The sequence below is a fragment of the Manis pentadactyla genome, chromosome 2 (genome assembly GCF_030020395.1).
Source record: "Manis pentadactyla isolate mManPen7 chromosome 2, mManPen7.hap1, whole genome shotgun sequence".
Classification (NCBI taxonomy): domain Eukaryota; kingdom Metazoa; phylum Chordata; class Mammalia; order Pholidota; family Manidae; genus Manis; species Manis pentadactyla.
This window is the reverse complement of record NC_080020.1, coordinates 200,464,970-200,477,848: the sequence shown is the minus strand read 5'-3', so window position 1 is coordinate 200,477,848 and position 12,879 is coordinate 200,464,970. Positions and strand designations below refer to the sequence as shown.

The window sequence follows — 12,879 nt, the reverse complement described above, 5'->3', positions numbered from 1 at the left end:
CACAGAAAGCACAGAATTGACTACAGACAAGTCCAATGTACCTTGAGCCTGCGGGCAGGCTTGTGCTAGGCCTGGGGATAGAGATGAGGCAAAGAACTTGGTCCATAGGGAATCCACAACCTGTGTGATACCTGCTCCGCGTTTAAGTGACTGCAAGAGCCCTGGAGAGAGAGCGGTTAATATGCTGGGCAGGGAGGGGGCTGAGAAAGCAGCAGAGATGTGCTTACCACAGCTTTGTGGGGCCTACCGTCAGTAACGTGGCTGTAAAATGCTCCTTCTGACAGTGTGAAGGGGGTTTAATCTTGCATTAAGTGTCGATTTACTACACACCCGACTCCACTAATTCTTGCCCACTCTGTACCTCAAAGATCTCAAATTAACGTCTGCTTGTCCTTAAAACAAATAAAGCAGTCATTTCATTGGTTCTCCTCACAAACTACATGCTATTTAACAAGGAAAATTCTTGTTACAGCAGGGGCTACCAGATAATTCCTAATGAAAAATTTTAAGACTAAAGTCCTTGAAATGGCTTAAAGTGGTTATACAATATTTTGGTAAGATAAAAATGACAAAGTCCACATAGGTTTTTGGAGAACATTTTATTCAAAGCATTTCACATGAAAAGTTATTAGGTTCAAATACATGAATGCACAATTACATATAAAACACTATACTTTCCAAAAGTTTACAATGATGTTTACTTTTTAGAATCAACTGTTTGCTTATAATTTGAGTCTAAAATGTATTAGAGTACTGCTGTAATTGTTTACTCTGTATTTGTTTAATTTCGCTATTAGATAATTAGAATGTATTCACAAGTCCACCTGAATAAACCATTATTACATTTAAAATATTTAATTTCAAAGGGGAAGCCAATATGGTGCTAGAGATACATGATTTTCCAGTTGTTTATTAATACATGTAATATTTTAATGGCCTAGCCTGCTATTTAGAATGGTAGGTGAGGATTGGTACCTATTTCCTGTGCACTACATCCACATTTTACCAGAGTTAATATTCAAGGCTGGGTTGGAATCACTTCATGCAAATGAGATTGTACTCTTGGTTTCCCCAAAGATGAATGGAAGTCCAGACTTTGTCCCAAGGCCATATTCATCTTACAGACCTATCTTAATGAACAGTACCAGTAAAATTTAGCTCAAGTAATATGTGGTTATTAGCACAACTGCAAAACATAAGGCCTGCTTCAGTGGAATCACTAATGGACGAGGCTCATGACAAATCAGACAGTATCAAAACCACAGCATTTACAGGTCCTGCACCTGAGAAGTGCACAAAGGAAAGCTTCCTTGGGTCCTCTTAGCTGGGACTTGGCCTTAGCCAAGCCCCAATTCCCTGGTCTAACTATAAAACAAAGATGAAGCAAAGCACAGCCAATGCCAGGATGCCATTTACTTCTTGGTGTCGCTCCATCAGCCTCCCTTTCATGCCATCTGCAGGATGGCTGGTCCAAGACACAGGCCAGCAGCAGAAACAGCCTGAAGCCAGCTCACCCTCCCACCAAGACAAGCGTTCCCCTCGTGTAAACAGTGGGAACCAAGTAAGTTGTCCCTCCAATAGTGGGTAAGTCACTGATTTTAAATGGACAGGGAATATACCAAAATGGAGACAAATCTCAAGTAAAATACTTACTTTTTAAACAGTTAATAACCTAATCTCCAAAAGGTCAATACTACATGTTAAAGATACCTTTGTAATAGCAAACTGTTTTGACTAGCCATCTTTGACTAGCCATCTTAAATACTTTAATAGTAACTACCTACAATTGTAGATCATAACAGGCATGAAAGTCAATTTGGGGATAACTTGATAAACTGAATACAAACCAAGATTCCATTCCCTCGTATATGGAATCACATCTCACAGGCTATGAGTATAAAGTAACAAGACCACTTAGGGTGCAGCTTGTGCTAACAAAGACCAGACATTGGAGTAAGAGGACCCATGTTGCCCTGCTTCGTGACCAAAGCCATGGCTAAGCCTCAGTTCTAGAGACTTCCATGAATAGGGACAGGCCGCCCTGGCAGAAGAGAAAGCATGTGAGGAGGAGCATCCAGGCACTGGCAAGAGCACCCTGACTACAGACAAGTGACGGTCTCTCTGAGTCTCTGCTTCTCCCTGGAAAATGAGGAGCACAGGAATTGATGACTCGTAAGATGTCTTCTGGTGCTAACATTTCATGAGACTGGAAAATTATGCAGAGCTTCACACATGTGAAGAATTGTTGTATCGCAGAATATTAAGCATTAGAAAGCTCACTGAGCATCAACTGTGTCTAGCTCCAAAATCTTTTTGAAAATCAGGAAGGAAACAGCAGGGACTTGAAAAGTCAATGGGGAGAAGAACCCTGAAAAATTATGGCTTCATACATCAGGAGCCTCAAAGAAAATGCCATAGATATGCATCGTAGGCAAAACTGAAAAAAGTCTAGTGACTACATGCATACAGTTATAATCAATAAGATGTTGAATTATTATGTATTCTGAATAAATAAAAATACATAAACAAAGTAATTTTCACTTATTTATTTAGCCCTCTCAAATACATTTAAAAAATAACATTTTTGACACAAAATCACAAGTACACATAAAATAAAGTAGTGACTGCTTATTTCATGAAGGGTTTTCCTTTAATTCCTTTAGCTGCTTTGCATAAAATTCAAAGCTTTCCTGTTAAGGAGACACAAAGGGAGGGAACGTATAGGTAAAGTTACTAGCACGAGATGATGGTACCACAATTAAAAATTCCAAGAACTGTAAAGCTGGTAGCAAAGCCTGCTGGCCCACGGCAGCGGCTGCCCCCTCAGGCTCTGGCACTCCAGTCTTAGGCCATCGCCAGGTCCAGGGCCCCAAGTGCAGAGGCAGAGCTCACACCAGGAGCCTCTGCTGTGTGTGTGCATGCAACATGCTGATTACGCCTAGGTGTGGAAGATTGAGTTGTCTGAAAAATAACATGAAATAAAACAAAATTTTCTAGACAACTGATTAAAAATGTACAGAGGATCTGAATAGATATTTTTCCAAAGAAGATGTAGAGACAGATGCTCATCAGGTAAATGCAAATCAAAACCACAATGAAGTATGACCTCACACCTTTGAGAGTGGCTATTAGCAAAAAGACAAGACTAACAAGTGCTAGCTAGGATGGGGGGAAAAAAGGGAACTCTTGTATACTGTTGGTGGGAATACAAATTGGTTCAGCACCTAAGGAAGTGGTATGAGGGTTCCTCAAGAAATTAAAAATAGAACTACTATAAGATCCAGTAATTCCACTTCAGGGCATTTTTGTGAAGAAGATGAAAATACGAATTCAAAAACATATCTGCGACCTCATGTTCAGGGTCACATTATTTACACAGCAGCCAAGATACAGAAGCCACCTAAGCACACTGATGGATCAATGGGCAGAGAAGATGTGGTACATACAGAGAATGAAATCTTGCTATTTGTGACAACATGGATGGCCTCGGGGTCCTTATGCTAAGTGAAATTACACAGAAAAAGATAAATACTGTATGATCTCACTTATATGTGGAATCTAAAGAACAAAACAAACCAAACCTCAAGCTCGTGGATACAGAGAACAGACTGGTGTTTGTCTGAGGTGGGAGTGAGGGTCAAAATGGATGAAGAGGTGAAAAGGCTCAAATTTTTAATTATAAAATGAGTAAGTCATGGGGATCTAATGCACAGCATGGTGACTATTGTTAATAATACTGCATTGTATATTTGCAAGTAGCTAGGAGAGTGGATCTTTAAATTCTCATCACAGGAAAAACACCTTTTATAATGATGTATGGTGACAGATGTTAACTGGGTTTAGTATGGTGACCATTTCCCAACATATACAAATACTGGATCATTATGCTGTACACCTGAAACTAATATAACGTTACAACAATTATACATCAATAAAAAAAATGCCTAGATCAAGAAATAAAAACCAACTTAAAATGAGCAAGTAACTGAGAGAGTGACACAATTTGCTTGGCTACTGAAATACAAGCCATTAAATCTTATTTCAAGTAGAAATTATCAGAGAACCACACCAAGGACATTTGTTAAATTCATACCTGTTGCTGAAGGTCTGAGACTGACCTTGTATTTTAACCTCAGACCCAGAGGGTTGCGTTCTCCCCCAGCCAGACCCGTGGCATGACTGAGCCCACATGTAGTTATGAAGCCTCGCCTGAGGAGTCTTCACAGAGATCTAATCCTCATGTAATTAAGTAGTCAACTGACATTTTTTTTTAACACATTCTTATGAAGCATACATAAATCTGTAGAGGTGTTTTTTCCCCTTAATTAAGAAATACTCACAGGGGGTTCAGCAAAAGGGACAGACTCTCCTGCTTTCTTCAGCAAATCTGCGTAACGCTTTAGAAACAGACCGTTCAATTTTATATTCTTTGCAGTCAATTTTTCATATAGTGCTTTAGCAGACACAACATCTTTGTCCAACACTGAAGAAAATGATATTAATCATGAATAAGAATAAAGTGTCTTCTTTTTCTCCCCAAACACTTAGTCATTCAGGGACTTCTGGATCCTTTTTATTTTATTTTGAGGCAAACGAATACTTAACTACCTCTGGCAAAAAACCACATTCAGAATCTACAAGCTCCCCCACTCCTTCCCCACACCTCTCACTCAACATTATTTACAATGAAGAATGAAAATGACAAATATGGCTAACTTTAAAGACCCATGATGGTTAAAGTCACCACACTGAAGCCACCAATCAGAGTAAACACACACTGAACCTCTTCTACTTAAAACCTCACTTTGAAATCCTACTAATTCAGGGATTGCTGTGGTGGGGCATGTAAATTATGTGGACATCTGCATCTACATCAATATCACGATCATCAGCTAAACAACACACAAAGACTTTTAATACAGCCTCCTACTGTAAAACAAGCAAGTATGAGGAATATAGCTAGCCACGAGAACTAAAAAAATCTATACACAGTCATATACACAGAAAATCGACATACTTTTATTTAACAAGTTACACTAGTATTTCACTTAAATGACTGACAAAGAGCTATGATTATAGCTCTAATTTGAAGACTGACAAAGAAGCCAAGTTTAGATGGCTCTCCACTCGTGGCAGATTAGCAGAAATTCTGTTATTGCATTTACTGTTGAGAATATAAGGGCTCTGCTGACAAGTATTGTTGGTAATTCAACTTTAAAATTTTACGTTAGCTTTTTACAGCTAAGTCACCTAACAATCCCCGAGCCTGCACTGATGCTGCGTAACCAATCCCAATTCTAGCAGCTCCAGGGTGAGTCTCCTGGATGGATATGGGAAATTTAGGGATCAATCTGAGAATCTCCCCAAGGGAGTGAGGGTGAATGACTCACCAACTCTCACTGGAATTGAACAGATCTTCAATTTGGGTGGAAGTCAATTTCTTCTGTGGAAATCCTTTGTTCTCCCCCTTAAGGGACCAAATCCTTTCCCCACCACTGTCAAGGGCTCAGATCAGGCTCCACCACCTTCCAGGAAGCTGTTCAGAAAACTTTCCCATCATGCCTTTCACTACTTCCTGATCTCCTTCTCTCCCCACCAGGTCTACACACTTTAGTAGCGGTTTCATGCTGTTTGACACAATTTCATGTTACTTAGTTATTATTTAATACCTGCTAATTCCCCAAGTGTAACTTTGCAAAGGTTTATGATTATAGCTCTAATTTGAAGTACATCATGCTCCCCTCTGTGGAAAAAATGGGACTCAATTTACCAATTCTGATTGCAGTCTGTTGTCTTGCCAACAGTAAAACCAACAAAGCAGTTCTTTATTTACTTCTTGCCTCAAGTGAGTGAACTGGAGGGTGGCAGGTAGATAGGTGATCCTAACTTTGAAATGCTAACAGTTATCTTGATTACTGAGGAAACTTTAGCCTGGTTCCCTTTTATATATGATGGGCTAGCAATCAGGGAACAAACTGCTTAAAAAAACTAGAATTTCAACTGTAACATAAAGTAAAATCTCAGGGCCCACTTTTCAGTTAAGGTGTCTGTTATTTCAAAGGCCAAGCAGGCAGGAAGGTACTGAAGGAGCAAGAAGGAAAGCCATGTTATAGTTTCAAATGTACCCCTAGTTCACAGTATGTTTAAGGTGGCAGGTTCTTGGGGAGACTGGACTGGTTCCAATGTGTAAACCTGAGGGCACGTCCAAGTCTTTTTAGGATCCTATACAACACACCTGGGTCCCTCGGAAGATGTTCAGTGATACTGTTTTATTTTAAAGTTATATGAATAATTTCAGTTTTCTTATAGTTCTAAAACATGTCCTAAAGCTAAGTAAGTTTATACCATAAATGATCTGATACTGAGGATTATGCCTCTGAGCTGAAAACTAACTTAACTGACTACCCTACCAATATTTAAATCACTAAAATAAGATAGTCAGATTAAACATATTACCGTAGCTTTTAATGATGGAAGTGTATGCTTCTTCCTTTTCGGTTAATTCAGGAATCAGTTCTAACAAAGAGTTCAGAACTGGTGTCTAGGAAATTAAATACAGGTCACATTACCACAACACAAAAGAACAGTGAAATAGAACACTGATATATGGACATTATATCAGCAAATCTTGACAATAATTATAACAGAATGCCTATTCAATTGCATGGACTATTTTTCTTTCTGTGTATCTGATGCTGATTTTAATAACTTACAGCCAAAACAAACAAGCATTTTTAAAAAGTTAATGTAATTCCAATTGCATTTCTGAGTATTTTTCTCAAACATAAAAATTGCTTCTTTTGTCAACTGCTAACCGTACCACAAAGTTATGAGATCCTAAAGAGCAGAAGAGAAAGAAAATGACCGTATCTTAAGGAGGCCAAAATTTTTAGATGATATGTGAAGCATTCAGTCAAACATTCTTAAGTTTATATACCTACTTGATATAATACTAGAGCAATTTCAGATCTCACTGGAATTTTCACTTTATTGCTTTCAGGAGTATCTAGACAGAGGTATGGCTTTAGATCCTGTAGTGAATACAGAATTGCCACATCCTAGTGAGACCCAGTATTTCCAAACACACTCCAATATTGCTGGATAAATCAAAGATGGATTTTACATACCCTTATAGGTATAGATACCTGGTTTCTATCTCACCCAAAGAAGCTAAATCTGGCTTAGTTACTCTATTGTCACACTGGGAGACACAGTAACTGGAATTTTAAAAAATCCTCACTTTTTATAACGTTTTTTTTTCCAGGCAATCTATACCTGGACCTGCATCTTTTCAGGATTTCCTGCAATTTCAAGTCTCCTGGGAGACGTATTTTAGGCAGATATATTAACATACACTTCCTGTCCCATCTTCTGAGCAAGGCAGTAAGTACTTGGCACAGCCCCTTAAATGGAGGAACAAGTGCTTTTTTAGATTTCTTTTACTTTTTAATCACAAATTTAAAAAAAAGTCTCTTCGTAAGGAAAAAAAATGGCAAATGAGTATCTTCAAAAAGTTATTGTAAACAAATACATGAGGCCAGAGAATAAGTGCAATTAGGTAAAAAAAAATTTTTCAGTGTGTGTATGTGTAGGGGATATGTATGTAAATTTAGGACAACTAATCCTCTCAGACTGAAAAGAACCTAAATGTTTCACATAAAATTACAATTTTACATACGAACACAATTGGCCCTCACTGTGAAAGTTCAGAACGAGCCCAAATCAATTAAGAATCGGGTTATTAGTGCTCAACAGGTAAATCAGATAAAAAAAAAACATGACTTGGTTCTTCTTTATGTACACATACACATACCCCTTTTAGTGTCAAAAAGGTAACTTACAAACTGAGAACGATGATTTGTGGCACATACCACAAACTTAAAGCCAAACAGCTCATCTCCAGAAGGTTTATGCCTGACAAGTGGTCAAAGGTAGCCACGGAGAGGAGATGCCCTGAGTTGGGAGGTCTCCTGCAGCAATGCTTCTGCTCTGCTAAATGTCTAAGTGACCAACGGGGTTTTCATCACCCATTCAAAGGAAGGGTCTTTCCTTGGGGCTCTTCATGCCCAAGTGTATGAGTGGAGAATTCACTGCATGACCTTGTTTTCCATCTGCAGTCCAACTAAGGAGCCAGAACTGACTCCGTATCAACATGCACAAAAATAAACAAGTAGAGCCAAGCAAAGTCTTCAATCTCTACAGTGTTCTAGATAAGGTCCTGAGCCAACAAGCTCTTATGAAAAACTCAATACTTGAACAAAAAACCTGGCTTAGAGCATTGTTATTTGTCAGCAAGTAAAGCACAGTACCTGGCCTTGTTTCTGCGAGCTCCTGACACAGAACACCACGAAAATCGCAGTTTGTTCAGCAATTGCACCACATCTCTAAAAATTGAAACATCATTCAGTAAGTGAAGGTTTCCAATAAACAGGCAGACTAAGGTGAATATTTCCAATTAAGAAAGTTCACAGTGATACAGTAATGTATTATTACCAATAGGAAGGCCTAATAGCAGACAGAGTTTTTTAAGGCAAGGAAAAAGAAAACAAGTGCAAGCTATGCCAAGCTTTTGTGAATGCTGTCCTTGGCACTGCAAATATAAAGTTTGTTTCAAAAGAAAAGGGAAAAATTAAACTAATGCTTCAACAACCACAGAATGAGGTTTGGGACCGCAAAGAAAGGAAAAAAAGAAACACTATTCCTCTCCAATTATTCTGCCAAGCATTCACAAGTGAGCTAGGGATCATAAGGTTAATTATACATTTAATAAGGTGTCAGGGAGATAACTGCTCGTTTCTTTATAAAAATTAAAATGTACAAAGCAAGTTCTCTTTAAAGTATAATTACCTACACTTATGCATACAAAAGGACTGATTTCAATCTCTCTATTTTATAAAAGGCTTTCATTGCAACAGACAGCCAGTGCTCGAGAAAGAGACAAAAGTTACACTCAAAAAAAAAAAAAAAAAAGTTTGTATGACAGACCAGATAAATCAAGTGTCTATCCAATCTTAGACGCTATAGTAAAATCAAATATGGCAAGACAATATTTTAGTTTACACTCATCACAGATGTCATTCTCTTAAGTTTCTAAAAGCATACTGCTCTTTCAAAGCTTTAGAACATTGTCAATACTAAAATGAGTAGCATGAAAAGAACTTTTGGGGACACATGGAACATGTACATTATAAACTGATGTTTTCGACATATGAATAAAGTATTCTTCACTATGGCAAGCATCATCTTTTACTGTTTGACAAGCAAGTAAAAGACGGGTAAAGGGTTTCACCATTTGAAACCTCAGTCTATTGACGGGATGAAAAGCAAACAACAGCTGCCGTTGCGCCCACTCTCAGCTGTCCTCAAGGGCCCCAGCCAGACCACGACGGGCGCACACGCAGCCCTGGGGGCGGCAGGCAACCTCCCTGCTGCCTCCCACCCAGGGCGGCTGTCAGTTGTGCCCTCTAAGAGCCTTGAAGATTATAGCTCAGAACTAGCTGGTAGATAAAATACCAAGTGCCACGGTCTCAAGAGCAATCAAAACAAAGCGTTAAACTTGAATGAATGCTATCACATATATAATTAGATAGGCATACACCCAGCAGGTACTCTTAGAGATGTATACGCAAAGACAAATACCTAGAGCCATTCCTTTGAACACAGAACTTTAGGCACTAATGGTGGCAAGACAGACCAATGAAGATTCCTGAAATCCCTATCAGCCATAAAGTGCCCTTTCTGTTAAAAGTAGAAAAACAGTGAACAAACAAGAAAATTCCCAATTAACTAGAATTTCTAAGAACAAAAGTAAAAAAGCTTTAAAGGTGGTACCAATGAATACTTTTTACAAAACTATTAACAAAGAGAAATTTCTCAAGAGCTCCTGTTCAAAATGGCTTGGATCCTACTGTCAAACTAGATGAACTTTAAAGATCTAAATTGAGCATATAGATACAGTTTCACCTTCCCTATCTACCACTTAAGATATTTTCAGCTTGTAAAAATGTAAGTGAATATAATACTATTTACTATCAGAAATTGGTCCCAGGCCTCAACCTGACACAGGAGTCTACACAAACACAGCCCTTGGCGGGATCACGGTGACTGTTTGACTGCCACCTGCTGGGAAGGGGCTCCCCAGCGGTGCCTGTTTGTGTACACTGCCAGTGGCAGCTCAGATCACCCACCGTTCAGTCGGCACTTGGCACAGCTTTATATTTAGTGCCGTTAAAATGGCATGAATGCAGTTGTCTCTTTCCCTGAAGATTGCTAATTTAACTTGGAGTGCGGGCCACGGAGACCTGCATTTGTCATTTAATGTGTCTGTGACACACAAGTGAATAGAAAGCAAATTCAATTCTTAATAAACCTTGAATAAGGCATTGAGAATGTCTGAGTATTCAAGTGAGAAGCTGTACTTAAAAAGCAAACATTTCCTACTTTTTGTTTGCAAACTGTGTTGCTATGGTGATGCACAGTATTTAGAGCATTAGAGAAATTAAAATAGGAAATCAAAGGAGTTGTTTTGCATTACCTATCTGCACTAAAACATTTGTCTTTAAATAAGTTCAGCAAAACACTTCCTCCCATGCTCCCCCTTACACCTAAGGACATTTCTAGTCTGATCTGACATCTTTAAAACCAGCAAGCTACAACTTACAATCCAGTCCTTGTCGTGCAACCTTGATTCACATGGAATTTAAATGTTCTAGCAGAACCACACTTTAGTTATGGTGTTCTACCGCATGGCTATGTCTAGTAATTTCTCAGTTTACTTCTCACAAGCCACAAGCCCAACGGCTCCATATGTGGTGGATCATTACCTGTAGGAGAGCTCTCGCATCATCCACCTTGCCTGAATCCAGGAACTGAAGGAAAAGATCGGTGACAGGTTTGTAAACTGCAAACTGATTGGCCAATCTTTCTGCCATGATGCTTACTGAAAAAATGACAGGTAAGAAAAATTTTTCATTTAAACAGTGGTATAACTCATCCACCAAATAATTTGCTCCAGTCTCACTAAACAGAAAATGTGCTTCTGTGTTTTTCAGCAAGAACAGCCAACTTACTCTTTTCAACTGCTGGTTCCAACTGTTCCTCCATTATTTTTCTGAATAAGTATGTCAAGCCAAAGTGTTGGAGGTCCACAGTTTGATTCTCTGAAGTAAGCATATTTTCAATGCTTTCTATTGCAACATCTATGTTATTGCTATAAAAAGAAAGTCAAATCAGTTATAAAGAAATATTTGTTTTTGTATTAGTGTTGCAGGTGTTTAAGAGTTAAGAACTTACTCTAGGATTCACACATGCAAATACTTTAGGAAAAAAGAAAATATATTTACAATTAACTGGATAAAAAACACTAAGCAAGCTGAACCCAATCACATTCAGGTACCAAAAGCAATCGCTGGGTGGTTTATGCTACAATAATTGAAGTAGTTGCTTGTTTTAAAACACTGCTCTACAGACAACTATATACAGGAGGATTAGTGATAATACCTTAATAAAATACTGTTATTTTAAATATTTAATTTGATGTTGTAGCTGTTTGGATGTAAAATGAAAACTTAAGTGTTTTATCTTTACAGTCTACTGTATAGATAATCTTTATAATCTGCAAGTAGTGAATACAGTTCTACTGTATAGATAATCTTTATAATCTGCAAGTATTGAATACAGTCCACTACTGTATAGAGTAACAACAATCTACATCTCAGGATTCTTAAAGATGCCGATGATGTCTTCAAAAAGTGTGTTTTCATGTTTCTCAATCCACACTCACAACAATTTGTTTTTGTCAGGTATTACATACATTTGAAAAATATTCAAATTATACTAAAATTCTCAGAAAAAAGTACCTTCACACTTTACATTTAAAAAAGTCAATTACATGGCCTTATTTAACAAGTTAAGATAAAAATTATCTTTAAGACTATCTTTGTGGTTATGGTACTCTTTAATTGATACTTTATAGTTATGACATGGCATTCCAAATCCAAATTATCAATTTTATATTGGAATTAAGACCTAAATCATAGGAATTCTCTAACACCCTGTTACAGTAATTTTTTTTCTTATGGATTTTAGTTAGAGAGTTATTTAATAGTGAATAAAAACATATTCTCTACATCATATAAAATTATTTATATGGTAACATTTAAAAATTCATCCAGATCTTACTTGGATCATTTCCTTCATCTTCTAATGTAAAATCATCACAATCTCTTATTAAAGGGAAAGTGTAAAGTTCTATTTGGGGAAATAGTTTCAAAAGGGAAAATATGAACAAAACACAACTTCTTCTGTGCCCAAAGAAATACGAACAAGCAAAAACAAACATTGCATTTAATATCACAACCCACTAAATGTATATAAGATTAACCTACTAAACATTTTTTTCTAAAAGTATGAAGAGTGTCAATTCCATAATTACTGCCATGAACCTTTAACTCAAGCAGAGTACTTTGCTAGTGAGGTTATCAAAAATCAAGCTGTTATTTACTTCTACCATAGTGATTCTCAACAAGGAATCTAGGGATGGTGGTGAAAACAGTCACCTCTCAATGCCTCCCTTTTCGTGCGTGTGTACTGCCAGGGATGGATGGAGGGTGGGGAAAATGAAAATGCATATTTTTAACAAGCATGCCTGCCTGTTTCAGAATGTTCTAGTAGCGTGTCACCCTCAACTGTTGCTGATGATCAAACGAAAACTCATCTTTCAGTTTTCTGATAGTATTTCGACAACAAGGGCCTGGCATATATGAATTAGAAAAGTTACCAACTGTGGAGCAAGTTTTATTAATCTGAAAAATTTGATAAATGTTGTTTATGCTAAGATTTAATTTAAAGCTAAAACACATTTTGTAGCATATAATTTAT

General features: G+C 37.6%; 1 protein-coding gene across 1 annotated transcript in view; it reads right to left on the bottom strand.

The window, feature by feature from the left end:
• Positions 1 to 2,534: 2,534 nt before the first annotated feature.
• LRPPRC (leucine rich pentatricopeptide repeat containing) overlaps positions 2,535 to 12,879 on the bottom strand; it is a 113,187-nt gene continuing 102,842 nt past the window's right edge. Inside the window, exons 33-38 of the mRNA XM_036925620.2 lie at positions 11,070 to 11,209; positions 10,824 to 10,939; positions 8,310 to 8,384; positions 6,457 to 6,541; positions 4,341 to 4,483; positions 2,535 to 2,690 (exon numbers count right to left, since the gene is read on the bottom strand). Coding sequence (XP_036781515.2) covers positions 2,634 to 2,690; positions 4,341 to 4,483; positions 6,457 to 6,541; positions 8,310 to 8,384; positions 10,824 to 10,939; positions 11,070 to 11,209 — 616 coding nt within the window. The 3' untranslated portion in view covers positions 2,535 to 2,633. The remainder of the gene's footprint in view (positions 2,691 to 4,340; positions 4,484 to 6,456; positions 6,542 to 8,309; positions 8,385 to 10,823; positions 10,940 to 11,069; positions 11,210 to 12,879) is intronic.